This window comes from Ceratotherium simum, chromosome 17 (genome assembly GCF_057802395.1).
Source record: "Ceratotherium simum simum isolate JZ-2026a chromosome 17, ASM5780239v1, whole genome shotgun sequence".
NCBI classification, from domain to species: Eukaryota; Metazoa; Chordata; class Mammalia; order Perissodactyla; family Rhinocerotidae; genus Ceratotherium; species Ceratotherium simum.
The window spans coordinates 48,119,016-48,142,099 of NC_141916.1; the positions used below are offsets into that span (position 1 = coordinate 48,119,016).

General features: G+C 45.2%; 1 protein-coding gene across 2 annotated transcripts; it reads right to left on the reverse strand.

Annotated features, from left to right (window-relative positions):
• Positions 1-960: 960 nt before the first annotated feature.
• Positions 961-23,084, reverse strand: BCL2L14 (BCL2 like 14). Of its 2 annotated transcripts, none has more exons than XM_087442735.1 (6): positions 22,973-23,084; positions 15,606-16,048; positions 11,286-11,465; positions 9,167-9,237; positions 5,931-6,194; positions 961-2,159 (listed from the first exon to the last, which is right to left on the reverse strand). In XM_087442735.1, the coding sequence occupies exons 2-6, from the start codon at positions 16,039-16,041 to the stop codon at positions 2,121-2,123; spliced, it is 990 nt and encodes a 329-aa protein (XP_087298861.1). In that variant the 5' UTR covers positions 16,042-16,048; positions 22,973-23,084; the 3' UTR covers positions 961-2,120. The 2 variants fall into 2 exon arrangements, with proteins under 2 accessions (XP_087298861.1, XP_087298860.1); XM_087442734.1 differs by having other exon boundaries at positions 22,898-23,084.

Consider the following 23,084-nt stretch of genomic DNA (forward strand, 5'->3'; position numbering starts at 1 on the left):
ACTGCTGAGACCTGTGTGGGTTTTCGTCCTTCCTACATGGCCTGGAAACTCTACCTGCACTACTCTAGGGCAGTCATAGGGCTCACTTGGTTTCTCATCTCTCAGAGACCAGTCCTTCATTACCTGATGCACAATGGCTTGAAAACTGTTCTTTGCATATTTTGTCTATTTTTTTCAGTTATTTTAAGCAGGAGATTAAATTTAGTTACTATTACTTCATCTTGGCTGGAAGCTGCAGATGATATTGGAACACCTGGAGAGCTTGTTAAAACTACACATACCTTGAGCCATACTCCAATCTTACTGATTTACAGGTTGTAGCAGTGAGGCTAGGGTATGATTCTGCAACTGTGCACTGAAAATATGCCAGGCAGTAGGTATACAAGTTAAATTAGACATAATACTTGTTTACAAAAGAGTTTACAGTCCAGTGGGAAACACTGGTTCTTACGGTATTCTTACGTATTAAGCATAATATCTATTACAGGGTGTTATGGAGCATCCCTATGAGGAAAGGCATCCAAATGTAGCCCCACGGTGGCCAAGGGAGGGTTAGCAAATGCTTCCTGGAGAAAATGAAGGAGTAAACTTGTAAAGATGGGTTGGAGTTAGTTGCATTAGTGGAAATAGGGGGAAAGAAGACCAGCAAGCAAGAACACTCCAAGGGGAGAAAATATTGGTACAAAGGCTCAGAGGTCCAAGGTTGCATAATACATTCGGGGGATGCAAATAGTTTGGAATGGTTGGGTGAAAGTGGGAGAAGAGGTGGTCACTAGTGTCTCCATCTGTAAAAGGAGACTCCTTTATCCCCAACATTTATGACTTTCAGTGTGGGGGAAGAAAGTAAAAGAGAAAAACTCATTTTAATTAAGATGGGTGGGGTAGTAAAGCATGTGATAATAGATGGGTCCAATTTCCCCTTGAAGCTGAAAGTATGTCTGATTAACTCATTCATTTATTCGTTTATCAAAGGTTTATTAAACATCTGTTTTACATCAGGCTACATGCTGGGTGCTAGGGATCCAGAAATTTGTAAGACGCTATAATTTGATAGTATTTTAAAAAATTGTTGTGTCTTAAATGCTTACTATGGAACATATTTCACTTACTAGAAAACCTCATTCTGAACAGTATCAATTTCAGAAAAAAAACAATCAGTGACTGCTTTGAGAGGAGAGGAAATTTTCAGCTGAGCTGAGGGCAGCACATAATAATAAACATAAGTGAACACTTAGCGCTAAACACCAAGAGCTGTTCTAAGCACTTTCTATAAATTAACTCATTTGAGTCTCATAAGAATCTTAATATTATTACTTATTTTAACAATACTCTTTTGACTAGTCTTTCCACATCATAAGTGGTCTTTCCACATATTTATTTTTCCAGCTAGTAATTATTACACTACCACGAGATATAACAAAGAAAGTCCCAGAGACCTTGAGAAATAGAGGTGGGGTCACTGAGAGAGTTGTGGGTGGTAGGAGTAATTGTTTTTTGCCAAATGGAAGTTTTTCAAACTGCCAAAGAATTTTTCCAGAGAAGTGAGTCAAAAAGGCAAATATGTAGTATCCCCCCAAACTAGCAGATATAGCAGTAAACTCAAGAGTCTCTTCAGCTATGTCTACCAACATGAACAGCAACATCTTTCTAAAGGTAAGCTTGAAACAATGTCATTATTAGGCCATCCCAAGTGTAGTTTAAAAAATAAACAGTCCCGGAAACCAAAGAGTCAGCACATGCACAATTTATCATTTCGCCCTCATGAGCTCAGCTTATATCTGTAACACACTTTCCCTAAAGTGGCCAACAGAGGCAGGATGATGGTTTCTGTTCTGAACATCTGAAAGGAGAATTGCCACTTGTTTTCTAGACCTCCTCATACACTCAATGGAGGGCCTGAAAAATGCAGATGTCAAGGACCATGCTACTACACTCTATGAGCTGGAGACGAACAAGGCCTCTCCTGATGCCTCTTGATTCACAGGAATAATGGGTTTGAACACTTCAATGCTCCATCTGCCTTGTACATTTTTATTTTCTCCTGTAATCTATGCTGAGACCGATGTACACAGGACCACAGTTGGACAGTGAGTATTCCAGATTCCAAATCTTCTGATGTTTCAGTCTACCTCTTCATGTGATATCCCAAGCACTTTTGCCTAGAGGGGAAAAAGAGAAATAGATTCTTAAAATTCCAAGTTTGATTCACTGTTGAATCACATGAAAACATAAGCCTGTTAACTCTGCTCTCTTATCCCAGGCATGGCCTGAGGCTCGGAGACTGTGTTGGGGTTGGGGGAGGGTTTGGAAAGGTGACTGGCATCCTTGGTATGCCTGAAAGGAAAACATCAGCTAAGGACTTAGGTTATACATCCAGGGTTAACAGCCTAGATGGAAAAAGGCTTTAATGCTGTATTTAAAATTCAAAAAAGTAGATACTGAAAGGTTAATGACTATGGAGGTTGCAAATCTCTCCTTTCAAAGTGCTGTAGAATGGGTGAGGTTGCAAAATCAGAAGGTAACTATGTGAATGGTGCTCCACTGTGAGGAAAAAGGGCCAAGGAGTCAATTAAAAATCTCATAGTAGGTTGTTCAGCATGCTTGGTAGATAAAGTTGCTATTCATTCATTTGACTGATTCATTCACTATTCTACAAGTTTTGGCTGAACATCTATGATGTATATAAAAGTAATGGCAGCTATGAGAGATACAAAGAGGCATAAAATAAATGCAATATCCTGCCCTCACAGATTTGCAGTTTAGTTGGGAAGATTAGATGCACTCATATGAAACGTGGAATACTGAGATAGTTAGGAACCCTAGCTCCTGGAAAGCTTGTGCCAAAGGAATAGTTTTCTTCCTTCCATACTGCTGCAAGGACACCCCAGAGAACCACCAAAATACCTGGGGCCAATGGAAGTTCCTGGAGGCTTGTCTTTCAGTGTCATCTTTCCTGTTCAGGGAGACTGAGCACAGGTCTCAAATCACATCTCCTTCACACTTTCCTAGTCATATCAACTCATAAATATTCTTTTATCAACATCCTCCTTTATTTTTTGCAACTCTTTCTCTGTCACTTTGGAAAAATTAGTCCTTTCTCTCTCATTCTTTTTCCTCCCTCTCCTAATTTTCAGCTACATACTCCAAATTAAACCTAACTACGGCCAAGACTTAAGATTAGGATTTGTGATAACCTGGAAAAGTAAACTAATAAATTTTGAATTGAAACTACAAATGATAGGGGCCGGCCCGGTGGCGCAGTGGTTAAGTGCGTGCGCTCCGCTGCTGGTGGCCCGGGTTCGGAACCCCAGGCACGCTCCGACACACCGCTTGTCAAGCCATGCTATGGCGGTGTCCCATATAAAGTGGAGGAAGATGGGCACGGATGTTAGCTCAGGGCCAATCTTCCTCAGCAAAAAAACAGGAAGATCGGCAACAGATGTTAGCTCAGGGCTGATCTTCCTCACCAAAAAAAAAAAAAAAAGAAACTACAAATGATAAAGAACTGGTGCCAACAACTTCTAAAGCCTTTGAAAATTCCCTTTCTTATTTCTACCAAACAATTCATCTATTTTCTCTCGTTGGAACTCTTTTTCTCTCTAGCACCAGCAGCCAAATTAAAAAATAAGGGATAAAAACATTTGTATTCTTTTTTCTTTCCTCTTTTTATTTGCTTACTAGAATTAGAACCACTATTTTTCATAACAGATTTATTGAAATATACCATAAAATTTATCCTTTTAAATCATATAATTCAGTGGCTTTTAGTATATTCACAGAATTGTGCAACCATCACCTTTATCTGATTTTAGAACATTTTCATCACCACAAAAGGAAACTCCTTATCCATTGGCTGTCATTCCTCATTCCCTCTCCCCAAAGACCAGGAAACCACTAATCTGACTATGAATTTGCCTATTCTGGACATTTCCCGTAAATGGAATCATACAATATATGGTCCTTTTGTCTGACTTCTTTTGCTTGGCCTAATGTTTTCAAGGTTCATCCTTCTGTCAGTACTTCATTCCCTTTTATGACTGAATAATATTCCATTGTATGGATATACCACATTTGGTTTTTCCATTTATCATTCATCATTGATGAACATTTGGGTTGTTTCTACTCTTTGGATATTATGAATAATGAATGCTGCTGTCAACATCATATACAAGTTTTTATGTGAACATTTGTTTTCAGTTTTCTTGGGTATATATCTAAGAGTGGAATTGGTAACTCTATGTTTGACATTTTGGGGAACTGCCAAGTTGTTTTCCAAAGGGGCTGGACCATTTTAGAATCCAACCAGCAATGTGTGATGGTTCAAATTTCTCCACATCCTTACCAACACTTGTCTTTTTTATTTTAGTCATGCTAGTAGATGTGAAATTATATCTCATTGTGAACCCAATTGATACTTATAATCTCTCTGGAAAAATATATTAACAAGCCCAACAATGATGGTGTTTTCCTGTATATAATTATAGTGCAAACGTGAAGTTTTGTAAGAGGTCAGAGGCTGGTGAGGACCTTGAGCTGGAGTGGTCAGGAAAGGCTCTGGGGTAGAGGAGGGACTTGAGGGGGTCCTGGAAGGAAGAACAATTAAAGCTGAAATAATGTCGAGGAATCTATCCTCAGCATGAGGTATGGCCACTTGAACTTAGAATACTTAAGAGCCTTAGTTGTTCAGATCAGCCAGTTATGGGCCATCATATCTGGTGCAAAAGTGGAAAATAGGAAAGAACAGAAGACTGGGTAAGCTCAATGGGCACCACTAAAGACCACGGTGGGCACTTCACCCCTTTGGCAAGATCAGCTGTACTTTCCTTCTGGGAGCCAAGAAACTAAGCCTGTTTGGAGGCCCCAGGGTCATGCTGGCCGTGCCTAGAGCAGACTCAAACCTGCTGCTGGCCCCTGGACCATTCTAGTGGAAAGAGAACCAAGGATAATGAGGGGCAAAGGCCTGTCCTCTGAGGAAGGGCTTGAACAGACAAAAATGCCCCATGCCTATTGAGATTAAAGCTCTGGAGTAAAGCATTTGGACAAGGTTGACGCCATGAAGCCATTTGAACACAGCAATTTCAAGAAAATCTCAAAGAATGGGGAAAAAGGATGGGGGAGGGGTTGAGGCTGAGGCACAGGGGTGAAGATGTCTGTTTTGCCTGATATCAGGTAATTAAAAACAGATGAAAATTTAACTGTTGGCTTTTTAGTTTGTATCAAAATGTCCCTGTCAAAATGGCTGGGTTCATGCAGCAATGACAAAACGTCATGAACCCTGAATCTCTGCATGAGCATTAGCCCCACACCCTGTCAGCATCTGAGAGTACGAGGAACTGCCTCTTCTTGTCTCACTGCCAGACTTCCAGTGCCTGAAAATTTGTGAAAACAGAAATTATATCTATCTAAACATTTTATATCTCAACATCTCTCATTTCCTGTTACATCTGACCAATCTCTCTCTCCCCACACACATCCCCTACATACCCTTTGGGAGTTCAGTAAATATTTATTGATGATGAAGATAATCACTAAAAATATGTTCCCATCAATGGGATATATCTCTTGCCACTCAAGTGTCCTAAACCCATGAGAACTGCTTCACAGATGTGTTCCCTTCGCTCAAAAAAAACAACCCCCCTGCCCCCCTCAAAAAAACTTTCCATCTCATCTCATCTGAGTTCTGGGAAGATTCATTTTTTTTTTTTTTTGTGAGATCAGCCCTGAGCTAACATCTGCCAATCCTCCTCTTTTTGCTGAGGAAGACTGGCCCTGGGCTAACATCCGTGCCCATCTTCCTCCACTTTATGTGGGACGCCGCCACAGCACGGCCTGACAAGCGGTGCGTCGGTGCTGCAGCGGAGCGCACTTAACCACTTGCACCACCGCGCCGGCCCCCAGGGAAGGTTCATTTTTAAATAGGATGCACTTACCCATCCACCGTGCTGCTGGACCCAGGGCGAGAAGCGCTCTTTCAGGTACCTGGTTCCGAAGCCCAGCATCCTGTTCATGGGGTGGTTGTAGACGGCAGTGAGCTTGGCCATGACGTCTATTGCAAGAGCAGCCTTAAAGCCCTGAGCTTTGACCTCTGATTCTCCCCTCGTGTCCACACCCATTAGGAACTGGTCTGTGATGGTCTCGATAACAGAGTAGGACAGCCTGTTCTGGAAGCTCTTCAAAGCCTTGTCCCTCTTCAGCTGTGTACAAGAGAATAAGCATTCAGTAGAGCAGGTTGGCCCAGGGAGCAGACTCCCCAGCTCAACAGTGGGCCACTAAAACACCCAATGGAGAAACCCTGGACTCTAGTCTCACCATGCCACAGGGTCCTGCAGAACCCTGGATCGAGCGTGTACCTGCTCTGTGAATTCATTTCATCGGGACAAACAAGTGATAAAACTGAACAGCCCATTCATTCAACATTCAGCGAATGTTTCCTGAGCACTTAACAGTGGGCAGGTACTGTGGGTGATTAAGACCCAGGCCTCACTCAAAGGGTTCATAGTCTAGTGACAGTTGCAAGATGCTGCCAAGGGCTTTGCTAGAGGTCTCATCATGGACAGAATCCGAAGTCTGGAAATCACTGTCTTGGCTCAAACCTCTGCTCCACCTCTTACTAGCTGTGAAATCTCAGGGAGATCACTTAACCTCTCAGCCTCAGTTCTGTCTTCTCTAAACTGGGATGATGACAGTACTTGTACCAGAAGGTAATTGAGGAAAACACCTGGCACAGTGCCTGACACAGAGAAGTGCTCTTGAAATGTTAGTAATTTTTCAGGATGCTACGAGAGCAAAGGAAGACTCCTGAGGTGCATATATTCACTTAAAAAACAAACAAACAAATCCACTGATTTCTTTCCATTGTTCTATCTATTTTACCTCACACCCCTCTCTTGAACCTTGCTTCTCTCTGCTTTACCTCCTTTGGACTACCATACCATTAAAAAAAATCAATACTGCTTCTACTTCTTCTGAAAAATCAGACCTTCTGTCATAAATCCTCTTCATTTAAAACCATCCTCGCCATGTCCGTTAATATGATGGTTGTCATGCAAAAAAAGAAATTTTTTCGTGAGCAGGGACTAAATGTTTATTTGAAAATCCTCTAGTTCTGTCCTTCAGGAATGATAAGCTCAGCAGGTTTTCCACAAATATTGTTTCTAAAAGGGATGCTCTGGAGATGAGTCAGATGCTATGTAACGATTTCGGTGGAGCGGTGTTCTTTATCTGAGCCCAGCCCACCCCTCAACTTCCGGGAGACACAGGGGCCTATGGGAATTATAAATCTGAAGCAGGAACGACCAGCGGCCTCCACACCAAGAATGGACTCCTCTTAATCAGTGACCACTTGAAGAAGCTAGACTCGAAACTTCAGTGGTGGCTGGAAGCCTGCACTCTGCCAGAACAGTAAAATAATCAAATGCCAGAACCTCCCACAGAGTAGCCCTGCCTCTTTCGGTTGCACCTGCTCTTTGACCTCTCAGGGAGGTGTAGGACGAGCCTGTATGTGCTCTGGCGGATGGGCGGCTTTGCAGACACTCTGCAGCCGTGGCGGGGCCTCTCCTCATGTCACTGTCCCATTCTGGTGGGAACGCACAACCACACAGCACAAGTCAGACCTTCCGTGTTGCTACCACACTCCTTTACTGGGGAACCACATAAAGGGAACAAAAACCACGCTTCCTACATAAATAATGTAAAGTATTGCCCCAAATCATCAAGAGAGTGCCTCAGGCAAAGTGAGGGTTTTTAAAGTGGTAATTTGTGGGGTGAAAAGGAAAGCATCTCTCTTCATAACCAGAGGGGTCGCCTTCATGCCACCTCCTGTCCCCGGTCTCCCTGACCTGCTGCAAGTCACTGCTTAGGGAGGCCGGGGAGGAGGTTGTCCCAAGAGCCACAGAACTTTCAAGCTGTAAAAACTCCTCGAGGACATCTAATGGATCCTTCCCAGTGCACGTACTGAACTGCTGGCTGGTTATTGGCCTCTACTTGAAATTCTTCTGGTGACAGGAAGATCATTCTTTCACGAGGCAGCCCTTGGCTTTGATAGGCAGCCCCCCCAGTGCTAGAAAGTTCGTTCTTAAAATGGGGAGAAAGTAATTGCCCCATAACTCCTATCCATTGATGTTAGTTCTGGAGAAACACAGGGGTGTCCTTAAATCATGCACCGTGTTCTATTTTCTGCTTCCTCTGCACGCCTATCCATCCTTTACTTATGGCCCCAAAGCTCACACACTCCCTTCTTTTTTCTTTAGTCTGATATCCCCAGTTTTCTCATTGTTTCTCATTCTGCACCATCTCCCATGACCTTCACCCTCCTGGTCACCATCCTCTGGGCACACCTCTGACAAAGGCATTGAGAGCAGAGCCGCTGAGCGTGCTGTGACTAGGGGATGGTGGCTGGCCAGTTAGTGCTGTTTCCCCTTCCTGCTGAAGCCCCACAGGGCCTGACTTCTTCCCCACGGATCCTGGCAAAACAAGGAAATAGGTCCATAGGCCAGCCCCTGATTGACAGGCCCTAGAAACTACTCAGCAGTCAGTAGGTGATGGACACAGAAGAGATTGCTCTTCTGACTCCAGTGGGAGCCTGCTCACCAACTCTTTATCTGAAGGCAGCTTGCACAAGTTCCTTAGTGGAATGGTGGGTCTCAACTTCTAAATGGCAGGGAATCCAGAGCTCTCCAAGTAACGCTAACCCGCCTCCCTGGCTGAATTGCTAAGACAGACCTTGAGCAGAGAACAGTCCAGCCACTCTAGGGGGGAGATTCAGAAAGGCCTCGAGCCTTAGAGCAGCTGTGGGACACAGATATCCAGGCTGCAGGGCAAATGCAAGAGTCTAAACTTCCCTAGGATCAGTTACATGGGGAACTAGATTAATAATTCTATTCAGCTAATTTTAATTTATATTGGTGTCTTTTTTTGCAATAACAAAGTTACTTTTTTCTTTTCCAAAAATTCCAAGGAGGCTCCAGAAGGTTTACTTATGTTTTCCAAAGTGATTCATTTTTGAGATGCTGCCAGCATGAAGAATTTTGACTCCAAGGGAAATAAAATTTAGGACTAAGTGGAAACCAGAACTTTGAAAAGAAATACAACCTGGAGTACAATTCTGTTCTCGTGTACCAGTGCGTGGGCACAGAAAGAAATCACATTAGTTCAAGAAGCTCCGTACCTCTCTTTCCATCTGATCCCCTGAATATTTCAGCAGCTCAACGATTTTGGCTATTATTTGGTCTTCTTCATCTGTCAGGGGAAAATTCCAGTTATTCCATTTAAGTAAAAAAATCTTAAATTTTTCCAGTGACAATGCTGGTGGCCTGGTTAGGGATTGAGGAAGAAGTGTCCTTGCTTTGCAATTCTTAGCAAATTAAATTTTACCTCACCTCTTTGATCAGGCACAAACCCTTCCAGACACCCTCTCCTCAGTCCCCTCCTTCCTTTTTTTCTTCTTTTTTTCCCACAGCCCCTCAATTCTCACCATGAAATTCATCATTATATTTACTGTAAGAATGTTGTTGAAGATGGTTCCACTATACATGATCCCATCTCTAAAGATATTTGGGAGAAATTTCCCTCGGGTCTTTAGGCTTCTCCTGAGCAGACGGTGCTTCTTCCATATGGACACCATAAATCTCCTGTTTGATCATTTTCCCCTTGTGTTAGCGGCTAGAAAGTGTAGAGACAAATTTGTAGTCCCATCTAAGAGGCGGCATAGTCTTCCTGGCCTGTAGTTTGGGAATTCACCTCATTCCATTTTCCTGCTCTTTTCTTTTTACATTATCTTTCAAACTTATTTTATCTTAACTTTATCTTAAAATTTATACATTGTATGCCATGTCTTTACAACAAGGTGGGGTAAAAGTAAACAAAATTAATAAGTTCTCCTGCTTCAAAGGCTAAAGTGGCAGACAGAAAGTTGGTGTGTGGTGGAACGGGGGAGGTGGCGTATGACTGTCCTTATCTCAAGATATGCTAACAACTAAATGTGATGAAAATGGTCATTGCTATGGAACAGAATCCAAACAGAAAATCCAGTTACTGAGAGAACAGCATATTTTGCTTATGGCACAATCTCTGAAGTCACAGAGTCCTCATGTTTGTCCCAGATAAGAGGAAAGAGGTGCCAGAAAATTAATCCAGCATGTCACGTCCCAAAAAGGTCTGGTGAAGGGCAAGGTAAGAGGTAAGTGGGAAGTCTGAGACTCAAGTCACCTGGGGGAAGAAAGAAAGCGGGTCTCCATCGCCCACGTGTAGTTTTTATCTGGTGCCGCCTCTCTCAGGGAACGTTGCTGTAAGAGTGGCCCGAATTTCTCACGTGCACAGAGGACAAGAGCCTTAGCTTTAGCTTGGTTTGGGGTATTGCTTTACATCGCCCAGACACACATGAGACAGTAATAAAGCGGAGACACTTTGTTTTTCACAGACTCAGAGGGCCCCTCCTCTCCTCCAGCTCCTCACTCTAAGCCCCTGTGGTAGTTTGTGGTCCCAGCAGCACAGCACTGGGTGGACAAACGCACCACTCTGCTTCCGGGGTTGGGAGACACCAATACCTTTGGAGGGAGAACTTTTGCCTTGTGCTTGGGTGTGCCGCAAACCCAGAGCCACCTCAGCTCCTCATCCTCCACTGGAGTTTGGGGAAAGAGCCCCGAGCGAGGACCATCGTTAGTGAGAGATGCAGGCCTGAACTTCTCTTCCTGTGGTACTTGGTCCTGCTCCCCTCGACTCCAGAATTCCTGCAACTCTGATGGGATCTACAGTCCTACCTAGCTATTGCTACAGTTTTGGTGACAACCGACCCAGTCTGGTCACTACTTCTCAGTTCTGCTTCATGTTCTGCACCAGAAGGTCTGACAACCCTCTGCTTTTTCATGGGAGCCCAAGGCAATATTATAAATCCCCGGGTGGATGCTCCATCCACACCCTATGCACTCCCATGAGCAAACTGGTCCTTGGCCGTTGCTACCATGGTTAAATCCAACACTGCATTTCCCCCTGTGGACAAGGTTGAGTGCACGCTCTGTACTTCCTCCTCTCCCTCAGTAGGAGACTTTTCTTTGGACTTAGCAGTGAGCCTGGCATGTTACTTCAATCTGCTGGCGCACTCCCCTGGGCTTGGGCTGGTCTCTCAAGCTAGAGGCCACTGCCTCCAGCATGTTGCTGTTACACCCTTGGTCCAGGTCAGCAGAGATTCCCAAGTTGCAGAGCCCCGAGCTGCATAAATACATAAATGCTCATATACCTCTGCCTGGAAAACATTCAACCCAACGCAGACGCTCGGAAGGGAAGTTTACCTTTCTTGGCACTTGCAGGTCTAGACTGGGAGCTCTGGGGCTGGGGGTGGAGAACCCGTTGTTCAACAAGCCCCTCAAACCTGTAGCGCCCTCCCAGGTTCTGGGGCTCTTCTGGCGGCGGCCAGGAATAGACGATTTCAGCAACTCGGTTGGCAATGGAAACAACTTTGGGGTCCACAGCTGAAAACAAGACAAAATGGTGCTGAGAGGCCCTTTCCAGAAGAACTTTGTCTAGCTCATTGGTATGCACAGTTGCCCGAAATGAAAAGACCAGCCCAGAGTGAGAGGAAGCGGCCTGGGAGCGTGTGCGCGGGCGAGGCCCATTCTTCTGAAGGCACTGGCAGTTGCCTGGCAGAGGCTGGGATGGCGGGCGGAGTACACAGAATAATGATTGCCACCTTGAAACAATTGCCCTTCTGCACCCTCTTTTTGAAGTCTTGCAAAATTAGGGTCCCCTTTCCCCTTTGCAAGGGAGGAAACACAAAAGGGAGTGCTTAATTCTTTGCTTGAGGGAATGCTCATTATGCTTTTATTTTTATTCTTTTTTATCCTTGGACATCCTTTATATCTTGGAGAGCTGGCGCCTGTGTGCATAGGAGGACATTCAGTCGTTTGACAAGCCTTTGGGGGTTGGTCACTGAGGAGAGAGAAATATCCCTGCTCTCAGGCCATGTTCATTACTCACTCCCATTGTCAAGTAAACTCAGAACTTCCCCTGGCTTGTATAGTCACGTGTCTTTTCTCTCCTCCATGTCTACTGGGAAACACTCAGTTAATGCTGATAGGTCAACAAGGATGCATAAAGTGCAACCCACGGCCTTCAAGAATTTATAATTCAGGAAGAGTTACATCATGTATTTGCTCACATAACTATAGAATAAAGCATTTTGGGACATGAAGGTTTAAATGGATTGACCCAAGGATTGTCATAGCCTGTGAAAGATGTCAGCTTTGCCCCTCGTCAGGGATGAGCAGGGAGGGCAGCCAGTGTTGCTGAGTTGTTTGGCAGCAAAATTTTCATTGTCGTTTTGTCATTAAGTGCTTAAATTTTAGAAGCTTACACAAACTCTATCTTTGCTGCCATATGGAGCAGCTCTGTAATGTAATGTTTGAAAAACAACAGTATTTAATTCACAAGACTTGAAGAAAGTTAACAAAGTGGGGTTTTGGCTGGAAGGTGGGTGTGCCGGGGGAAGTCCTGGGCTTAGTAAATTAGGATGGATGAGAGGCAAGGCCTGGGTCCCGGGAGGGATTGCGTCACTTGACAAGCAGGTTTTGACATCCTGCTGAGCTGCCAAGGTGGTTTCTGGTCCTCTTCCCCGGATTCCTCCATAGCGTGAAAGCTTTGGTGCTCGCCCTTTGTCCCTCTGGGCATTCACTGAAAGGCCGCGGGAACTACTGCTCTGTCCGTATCCCTTCCTTTAACAAAAGGCACTATGGCTTCCTTAAGAAGCTGTATTTTTTATGCTCCATCCATAGGGTTCAAAAACACATGAGTGAATTACAGAGAGAAGAATTGGAGAGGTCAAGGAGAGAGAGATCAATGCTTTTTCTTCCCATTTTAACAACCAAACCAAATATACTTTCCACTCTTAAATCACCTTATTGCAGCCCAACCAGCTTCCTCTCAAACGCTGGCTGTCCATGGCCTCTGGCAAAGAAACGGCAACAGACTGGATCCCGGAGCCAGAGGAAGCCGTCCCTCGTGTCAGGAGGAGATGGGAAAGAAACACTTACATTTTCTCCCTCTATAACCTTGTGCAGCCTGTCTAGGGTGATCAGCGCATGGCTCTTCCACCAGAAGTCACACTGTGCCCATCTTGCGCTCAAAGGAGGCAGATGAAGGCCCCAAAGGCTCCCTCCTCAGCCCCCAGGCCCCGCCACGTGGCAGGGCCATCATGAGACCACCAGCGGGCGCAGAAGTACCCAATCTGGCGAACCTGTGTACAGTGTGTCAATTTCCATGAATTGGTAGGCATGGAGGGAGGGATGCAGATGAAATATGTGCAGGAAAAGCTATAAGCAAACACATTTTGACTCAGATGAGCTAGCTTCTTAGTTAAGATTTCCATCTTGAATACCTGAATTTTAAAAACTGAAAAAAGAAAAGATTCCCCTCTTGTCAGAGTTGGTCCCATCTGACAGGCAAGGGAAGATTGGATGGGGGTAGGGAGAGAACAGAAAGGCTGCCCATTCTTTGGGGTCTATTTTGGGGGGTCACTGTGGGGCCAAGAAGAGCCAGAGAGCAGGGTTGGGAAGGTGCCAGTCAGCCTTTGGCCTGAGGCATTCATTTTAAAGAGAAGGGGCAGGGAGTTGGGGAGAGATTTCTATATGGTTGAGACTGCTATTTCCCACCCAGTTTCCATTTTCTTCTTTCTTAGTAAAAGACCACTGAAATGTAAGAGGTAGCAATGGACCCAGCTGAAAAAACTACATTTCCCAGCCTCCCTTGCAGTAGGGCATGACCAATGAGATGTAAAAAGTTGGGTGCAGTTTTAAGAATGCTTTCTGAAAGAGAGCTGAATTATCTAGAAAGAAGCCACCCTTTTGTCCTTCCCTTGTTTCCTGTTTCTTCCTGCTTGAAATGTAGACATGATGGCTGGTGTCCCAGCAGCCACTTTGGAACATAAGGAATATAAGGTTGGAAGCCACTAGCTGAGGGATGGCAGAATAAAAATCTCTAATGACTGTGAAGCTGCCATATCAGGCCTGGGCTGCCAAACTTTGTCTCCTTTTATGGGAGAGAAAAATAACCTCTATATTATTTAAGCCACAGTTATTTGAGTTTTCTGCTATATGTTGCTGAACCTAATCTTAACTGTAACATTCCACTTGTAGCGAATCATAGCTGTGGAGAAGGAAAAATTCACAAGTAAAAGAACCTGGGTTGGTCGTTTCTAAAATTGGTGTTGACGTTCATTTTTCTACTTCACACGGCCTCTCGCTACTAAACTTTGGTCTTGGCACATAACCTCATAGTTCTCACTTAGCCTGGTGTCTGAATCCTGGAAATGGCAGCTCAGGCTAAATTGTGACCTTTAGTTAAAAGAACCCAGGTGAAGCCAACTGCTGAGCTCTGATTTGTATGCGGCAAAACAGAAATAGAATGCGAGGCTCTCTTGGGTCACATCCAACATAAAACCTACTAACCACCCAGACAATTAGCTAAACAAGAAAGCAAGGAAAGAGAAAGGTGAGAAGAGAGGATACTCTGTACATAAATGTTTAAAGCTAAGCCTCCTTAGGACGTAATCGTTTCTACTTTTTTAGAGATCTCTGTATACCTATATAGAGCTCTTGAAGTTTTGGAAAATAAAAAAGGTCAAATGATACTTCAGTAATATTGAAATGTAGAATGCCATTTATCTCACGAAAGCCAGAAGATGAAAGTTTGTAAAATCTTCCTCTGTCTCCTGGCAAAGTCCAGAGACCAGGCCAAGCAGAAAAGCCTATTTCGGTGCCTCTAAACTGTTCTGTTTGCTCTAGAGCTCAGCTACCAGCCCCAGCAGAAGGGGATTGCTATACCACTGGGGGGAGGCGGAGTGCCCCAGATAATCTGACCATAACTTCTCCTGTCTCCAGTTCTGTGTCCAATGGGAAATGGAAGTTTCCTTGATCATAGTGAATGATCTAAAGCTGTCCACGTCAGTCACAACATTTTAAAACTGAGACATTACTGCCACCTGTTGACTAATTATTGACAAACTACACAGTCCAATCAGCTCAGCAGGAGGGGGGTTTTCTGTTAAAATCTGGGCATTGGGCACTGGGCAATGGGCACTAGGCATTGCTGAAGGGGAAGAAGATGCTTATGCCCAGGTTTGTGGATGAAGGGCAACTCTCTATGATAAGGCCTTTTGTGAAAATGTCTCACTGAGGGAAGGTTTTGTCAAATGCTTCTCAGTTCTTTTTTTAGAGTGGTTTATACTTTGAAAAGTGTATTTATATATAGCTACCTGATCTTTCCATCCACCCTAAGCAGTAGAGAGGGTGGGATGTACAGACAGAAACAGAGGCCCAGAGAGGTGGGTTGACTTACCTCGGTAAGAGCGGCAGCCTGAGCCCCTGTTTAGAGGATTAGGAATTTGGACAGCAAGCTTATTTATAGACAGTGGACCCAGAAACGCAGTCCCGTCACCCTTCACTGCCATCCTCTTCCTTTCTGCTCAGGCTTGAGAAAAGTAGGGCAATTATTACTGCATATTAATAAGTTGGGAGACTGAGGCATATGAGGCCACGTTGTTAGCTGGGAGGAGATGAACATGCACACAAAGAAGAGAAAGATTTGGTTCCAGGAAAGAAGAATTTCCAAAAGCCTACCTTCATCCTCTGAGTGCTGTTCCACGTTAGAAAGGTCCCTAGATGACTGGTGACTGCGAGAACCCTGAGGTTTCAGTAGTCTAAGATCCTGAGCACGGTACACTGTAGGCAAACTCTGTGCATCTTCCTCCTTCTCTACTACTCCAAAGAGCGTTCTCCAAGAAGACTTCTTCTTGGCAAGGTTTATGGTCTTCTCACTGGATTGGGAATTTCTGCAAGGCCACGACACCTGTGTCCATGACTCGTTTGCTGAACAAGCCACCACCCCTTTCTGGGACAAACTTCTTGTCCTCAGCAGCTTTGGTGAGAAGACAGCAGAAGTGTTCTTGAAGACGTGGTGTTTGACGTAGAATTCCAGGATTTTGAATTCTAAGCTGTTTGGGTCATCATCATCCAGAGGGACCTCCTCCAGGTCACACGCACTGGTGGTGCACATGGTGGGCCTGCAACGACAAAGTCCACATGCCATCCTTCCACCTGTGGGCAGTCTACTCTTTGCAGGTCAGGAGAGACAGAGGTGAAATTCAATAAGCATTTACTGAACACCTATTTTCATTTGTGCTGAGAGGCACGGGGTAATCAGAAATGGAAAGCCAGGGTTCTTTCTGAAAGTTCGATCTTAAAGGGATGAGGAAGAGAGGCATGTACATAGAAAACTCCAAACAGAGAGTGAGCTAGGTGCTGGAACAGAGTTGCAGACAGCCAGTGTGGGAGATGGGGGAGGAATAGACAGCTGCCATAGAGGGCAAAGGAAGAGTCCTTGAAAGATAGGAAGGGTTTAGATGGGTGGATGGATATTGGGGCTAAGAACAGGATTGGCAGAGGGTAGACTATGGGTGAATTTAGGATGTGTTTGAAGAGGGGTGAGAGAACTATACAGAATAAGCACGTGCTTTGTGGGGAGCTGGGGCTCAGGGATGTGGAGGGACGATGAGTGAAATGGCAGTTGGGGCCATGTTAGGGGGGCCTTTGAATGTCGGGCCGAAAGCTTTGCATTTTCTCATGTCAGATCCATCAGTACATTTCAAAAGGCACCCTAGACTGTGGAGGGCAGTTAAAAGCCTTCTTGGGAGAGGGTAGGTGGGCAAAAGGGGAGGCTACATCGGGGCGTCTGAGGTCCCTGGTTCTTCCCATCCTCTCTCCCTTCTTTACCCTCTGCTTTAGCTTGTCCAGGTTCGCATCTATTTCTTGCCATATTTGGCATTCCATGTAAGATTTCATCTGAAAAAAATCCTGCTATTTTTTACAAATTTGAAGAGCACTGATGGAGGCGATGGAGAGCTTTTCAAAGTTTTGAGCAGGAGAGTGATGTGATGACAGGCATGTTTTAGAAAGATAGATACAGGCACTAAAATGACAAGGATGGAGGGGTTTTATCTTTATTTCCCAATGAATAACCGGATAGATATAATAAACTGATTTTGTTCAATTTAAGTTTTCATGATATAACTCCTTTTCTGGTTTCCTGCTAGGAAATCACTTCTTTTTATTAATAATCTACTTTGCTTTCTTCTGTTGTATGTTAAGGACTACATTTTCCTTTTTGTCCCAGATGCCAGAAAGCCCGGATTACCAACTCTGAATGGATTAAAATTTCACAGGCAGTGGGTGTACTGGAAAACAGCTTGGGCTTCTCAGTCTGACAGTCCTGAGTCCAAATTCTGGCCATATCACTGACTAGAGTGTGTGACCTGGGGCAGGTTACTTCACCTCTCTGAATTTAAGCTTCCTAGAGGAAAACTGAAAATAATAATAGTCGTCTTGCGTGGATATTTGAAGGCACCAGATCATGCATGAGATGTCCCAACCCAGAACCTAGCTCAAAAAATGGTGGCTATTATTTCTTTTTCTAGTACTACTGTCATCCCAGGCCCTCTGAGTCTCTCCTTCACGTGGCTCTTAATCATGTTCCCTTCCCTTAAGGGTCCTACTTTAAGACCGTCTCCTGGCACGTGAGCTGGTGTGGTAATAAATAAGCTACAGTGATATTAATGGGACCGACTGGCATATTCCTCCTTTTCTTTCCACTGTATCCTCTCATGCCAAAAATGAGACAGTGACTGCAGATAGGGTTTGAGGCAGTGTGACAGGGTACAGATAAATTGGACGGGGTGTCTGGAGGCCAAAGGTCAGGGCTGGCTCAGCTTCTACCTTGCAATGTCCTTGGGCAGTCTCTCAATCTCCTTGGTCCTCAGCTTTCACATTGGATATTCTCTAACTTTTCCCTCTGATTCTACTATTTGCAAGAGGTGTAGGGGCTGAAATAGCTCTCCTGCTGACCTGCCAGGCGCTTCCCGTTTCCATCCTTGTTTCCGCTCCTTTATTCGAAAGAGACTCACACTGGCTGAAACAGAAGCTGTTCCTCAGAGGACCAGCTCCTCCGCCAGGCCCCAAGAAAGCAACGGCCCCTGGCTGGGTGAGTTCTGATGGAAGCCAGGCCGGGAGGTGGCTGCAGGGGGCTATGCCATGACATCAGGTGCAGAGGGAGGGGACAGAAATGGATTTCCCAGCGTGGCCAAGGGCAGAGCTGCAAAACCTGAGATGCCGACTACACACATAGACACATTCACGCGATGCCTGAGCCCCAACACCTGGCTCAGGTAACCGAACACAAGCAAATGCTCAAGGGGTGTGGCGTGAGGCGGGGCATGACCACTAGGCTGCCTCCTCCCTTCTGACTCTCCACGTTCCTGTCCTATTCCAGGGCTTTGGCTTTGACAGTCTTTCTTCCCTCAGCTTCTCCCAGTTTCACACTCACTATGCACCACAGAGAGCCTTTTGCTGTCAGGACTCACAACATCTGCACAGAGCACGCGCTCCTCCCAGATTTCTGCCCTCGCCCCTCCCCTCCCCACCCCGCCCCTCCCCTCCCCGCCCCCCACAGCATTCTCTCGGTCAACAATTCTCCCCTCTCTTGGTGCCGGGTTAAGTCACACCCATCAGGATCCTTTCCCAGGTCTTCCAGTTTATCTAGATATAAGGACCACGAGGACAGGCATGTTGGTGTGCTGTGATATCTGTGCCGCGTGCCCAATGCCTACAACAACGCCCGACACAAAAAGGCACTGGACGACGACTTGTGGAACTTTTTCTTGTTCTGAGATTGTCTGGGTTCAAATCCTGGCTCTGCCACTAGCGGTTATGTGACTTACTCTCTATGGTTCACTTTCCTCACGTTTAAAACGGGGATGAGGGGCCGGCTCTGTGGCTTAGCGGTTAAGTGCGCGTGCTCTGCTACTGGCGGCCCGGGTTCGGATCCGGGGCGTGCACCGACGGACCGCTTGTCTGGCCATGCTGAGGCTACGTCCCACACACAGCAACTAGAAGGATGTGCAACTATGACGTGTAAGTGTCTACTGGGGCTTTGGGGCAAAAAAGGGAAAAAAAAAAAGGAGGAGGATTAGCAATAAATGTTAGCTCAGAGCTGGTCTTCCTCAGCAAAAAGAGGAGGATTGGCATGGATATTAGCTCAGGGCTAATCTTCCTCACAAAAAAAAAAAAATGGGGATGAAGACGGTACCTGTTTCATACCGTTATGAAGAAGAAATGAGTTAATATTTGTAAAGCATTTAGAATAGAGCTTGATTTAGGTGTTGGAACAAGTACTTGATTTAAAAAAATATTTATGAAACCCACTGAGGGCAATACTGTTCTAGAAGAGCTCCAAGGGGTTTTCGGATGGTCTAGCAGGGAGAGTGCAGCATTTGGAATGAAAAGACAGGTTGAAGAGTTGCTTTTCATACTTTCTGGCAAAGGGACTCAGGCAAATCACTTAACCTCTCTGAGGTGTAGTTTTTCCATTTATAAAATGCGATTCATATTATCTAACTCGCTGACCATATAGGAGGATTAAGTTATAAACTGTGAAAATCCTTTATAAACTATAAAGCAATAATACCAGAGTTGGTCTGTACAGAGTAATGGTTAAAATGCTGGTCTCTTGATTCAGACAACCTAGTTCAAATCCTGGGTCATCTGCTTACTAGCTGTGGGCCTGGGTACATTTCTTAATTTATTTGTGCCTCCACTTTCCTATCTATAAAATGGGGATGAAAACCGCCCCCTGCTTCACCAAGTTGGTATGTGGATAAAAAGAATTAGTACATGTAAAGCACTTAAAATAGTACATGGTAGGTGATAAATGCTCAAGAAATATTGGCGTCATTATTCATTAAAATTATATTATTTTTGTAGGGTGCCTTTTTTGTAAGTAAATTTTAATATGTTTATAAAAGCAAGCTCATCAAATGCAGCAATCAAGAAAACTAACTAGTGACATGCAAATATTAGGTTTAGCACAAAATCCACACTCTTCCTATAGTTTCTTATAGTCCTATATATATATATATAGTGTGTGTGTATGTGTGTGCATGAAGTATTTACACTGTAAGATATGAAGACTGGGGCTTGGCTGGCTTTCCCAGCACCTAGCATAATGCCCGATACATGGTAAGTCCTCCATAAATACCTGATGAATGAATGAATAATGACTATAGAGCTGCCAGATCAAATGCAGCGTGTCCAGTCAAATTTGAATTTCAGATAAACAAGTAATTTTTTAGCATAAGTATGTCCCAAATATTGTATGGGACATGCTTATACCGAAAAAAAAAAGATTTGTTTTTTATCTGAAATTCAAACTTAACTGGGTGTCTTGTGTTTTTATGCAAATCAGGCAACCCTATGAATGAAAGATATTGCTGAGAAATATTGAGACCTGAGGTACGTGTAAGCGAGTCAAGTGGCCCAAGGTCGAGACTGAGCAAGAGACAAGCAAGAGAATGAGCCTGAAAGAGTGAGGAGAGGGCCAGGATATGTGTTCCAAACTCCAGGCAGCGGACTTAGTGTGGAAGGGGCTGAGCCCAGACAGGACACCAGAGCTGGAATGTGTCAGGAGAGGATTTAATTTCGAAGCTTCCATTTGAATTGGGCAGCTCAGGACGCTGTAGGCAGGAAGTGCACCGGGGCCCTACAGGAAGTATGTCCTTGGGTAGGAGAGTGAGCCCTCTCCTCAAGCCATAATACTATGCTTCTGGAGAAACCTCTGTGTAAGTTAAAAAAACCCCACAAAACCTTTCTAATGTAGTGGGAGGACTTTAGCATTGTGCATGAGTGTGTGCACGTGTGTTTGTGCATGCCTGCATGTGTGGCATTGCTGGAGAGAGGAAGGGTCTGACTTCTGTAAGAAACAAGTTTGCTAAATGCCGATTCAGGAGCAACATCAGCAAAGGGGGAAAACCACTGAGGTCAGGATGGGGCACACAGGCCTTCCATTTTGTGAAAGAGGAGATTTTTGTCGGGTTACGGGCTAGAAAGGACTGGGTACTTGGCCCAACCAACAGGCGAGGCCAAGGAGGGGAGAGCAGCAGAAAGCACTGCAGTGCTCAGGCGACAGGCCTGCCTGAGGCCACGCCACTGAGGGGGTGGGTGGGGGTGCGACCAGGCCCTGGAAAGCCTTGGCTGAAAGAGAATCCATGGAGACACAAAAGTATTAGTTAACACGCTTAAACGCATTTAACTAGTGTAGCGTTTTTCCCTACTAATCCTCATTGTGAATTGAGGAAGAGCTATTGTTACATTTATAGCTAAGCCTCATTTTAGAGCAGCCGTGAGTTAATCACACGTTGGATCCTTTCTGCTCTCAGCTATTCCCATTGAAAGTAAAAGCCCAACTTCTGGGTTTATGGGCACTTACAGGTAAATTTTACGCTTATGTTTACGGAGACGAAGGCCTGGGTGGGGCCCGCTGGTGCCAGTTCAGGGCCTGGATGGGGGGACCTGGCTCCAGAATAGGACCTGTGAGCCTTGTTCTAATTCAGTGACTCAGTGGATACAACCCTACTCTTACTCCCGTGTATTTACATACTCCCTCCTTATCTAGAACAAACGACAGCAAACCTACTCTCAAAAGCAAGATTACAGGGCTTCTTTCATTGGCCTCTTTTCCTTCCCCCAGAGTCCTTTCCCTCCAACCCTCTAAATGGCCAAAGTCCTTCTGGTCTCCCGGGGCTTGTCCTTTAGGAGCACGGGCGGAGAAGGCGCCGCTTGCCAGGGAGCTGCGTGTTGAGCTGGGAAGCACCTAGACTCCTGTTATCGCCAGCCACCCTTTTGGGATTTTTCTAGCTCTGGATTCATTTGCTGAGATTAGATTTCACTTCCCTTCCTGAGGCAGGTAATGGATAAGCACACGAAGGAAACAACAGTGGTGTGTGCTTCACGGGTCCACGCACAGAGGATGCCACAACGGGTTCCAGAGGTAAGCGGGACAGAGGTCACAGTTGGTTCACCTTGCATCGGTCTGTCCGGGATGTCGGGGCCTGGAGGACCCCTTGGCAACAGGCTCAGCAAAAGAGCTGACTTCCATTGCCCCGCGCATACAGACGAGACCCAAGTATAACTCATAGGTGTAGACACGCATCCCCAAGTGGGGTCCCCAGACCTCCCCAGACCACATTATGAGCTCAATTTTATCTGGTTGCCTTGAGCCTCTCTCAGCACCCTGTGCCCCCTTATGTCCTTCAGAGGCTGCCTCATCCTTTCCTTTCCCGAACTTCAGAATTTTTACTGTCTTCATTCCTTCTCCCCTCTTTGTCATCTCTGAGTATGACAGATTCTTTAATCCTCAGGGTGAAATGAGGAATGAGGTAAAACGTCTTAACTTCCTACGGTAGAAGCTAAACTGCGAGACAGAGCCTTTGGTCATGTTAAGTAACAAACAAAGGACTGAGGACTAAGAACAGAGGGGCAGGGAACTCAAGAGAGGAGGGATCGTTCTAGAAAGGAGGGAGAGGGTTTTCCCATTTTACCTGGGCCTTGTACTCAAGGACCTTGACTTTGTGCCTGAGTTCCCACAAGGTGCTTAAGACTCTGGGCTCAAACCCAGGGATTCCCGTCCTCAGGCCCATACTGCTCTAGGGGAGGGAGCCAGCATCTCCGTGAACTCCTGCCACTGACTGGCTATCATGTCATCACAGGCCTTGTCAGATACTCACTGAAGAGGACTACATAATGTTAAAAATGATTCATCCACTTATATATTCTTAACTGAACTACCCCAAACCTTCTGTAGCAAAAGAGAAACCTAAATAGCTTTCTTTCCCTTTCCTTGAAACCCAATAAACTAGCTTCTCAGCTGTCGCTTTACTTCCTGAGACTTAGACAATAAGAACTTTTTAATAAACTCAGGAAACGTCTCCCCCAGTTAGATTTCCTCATTAGCAAAACCAGGACTAAAGACCCACTCTGTCCTCCTGGGCAGGCTGAGAATGAAGACTGGTGCCTCCTGGTGTTACCTGGTCTCAAAGCTGTCAGTGGTTTCTCCTGCTGCAGCTCAGGTGAGGATCAGGTCAGTAAGGATATTTCTATACCTGGGTCTCTCCACGAAAACTCAAGAGGAAACTTTCACCAAGTCTTCTTGGCTTCTCATTTAGGAAGGCTCCTGTGATCTAAGACTCCATCCAGATGTAGCCTTTTCAGATT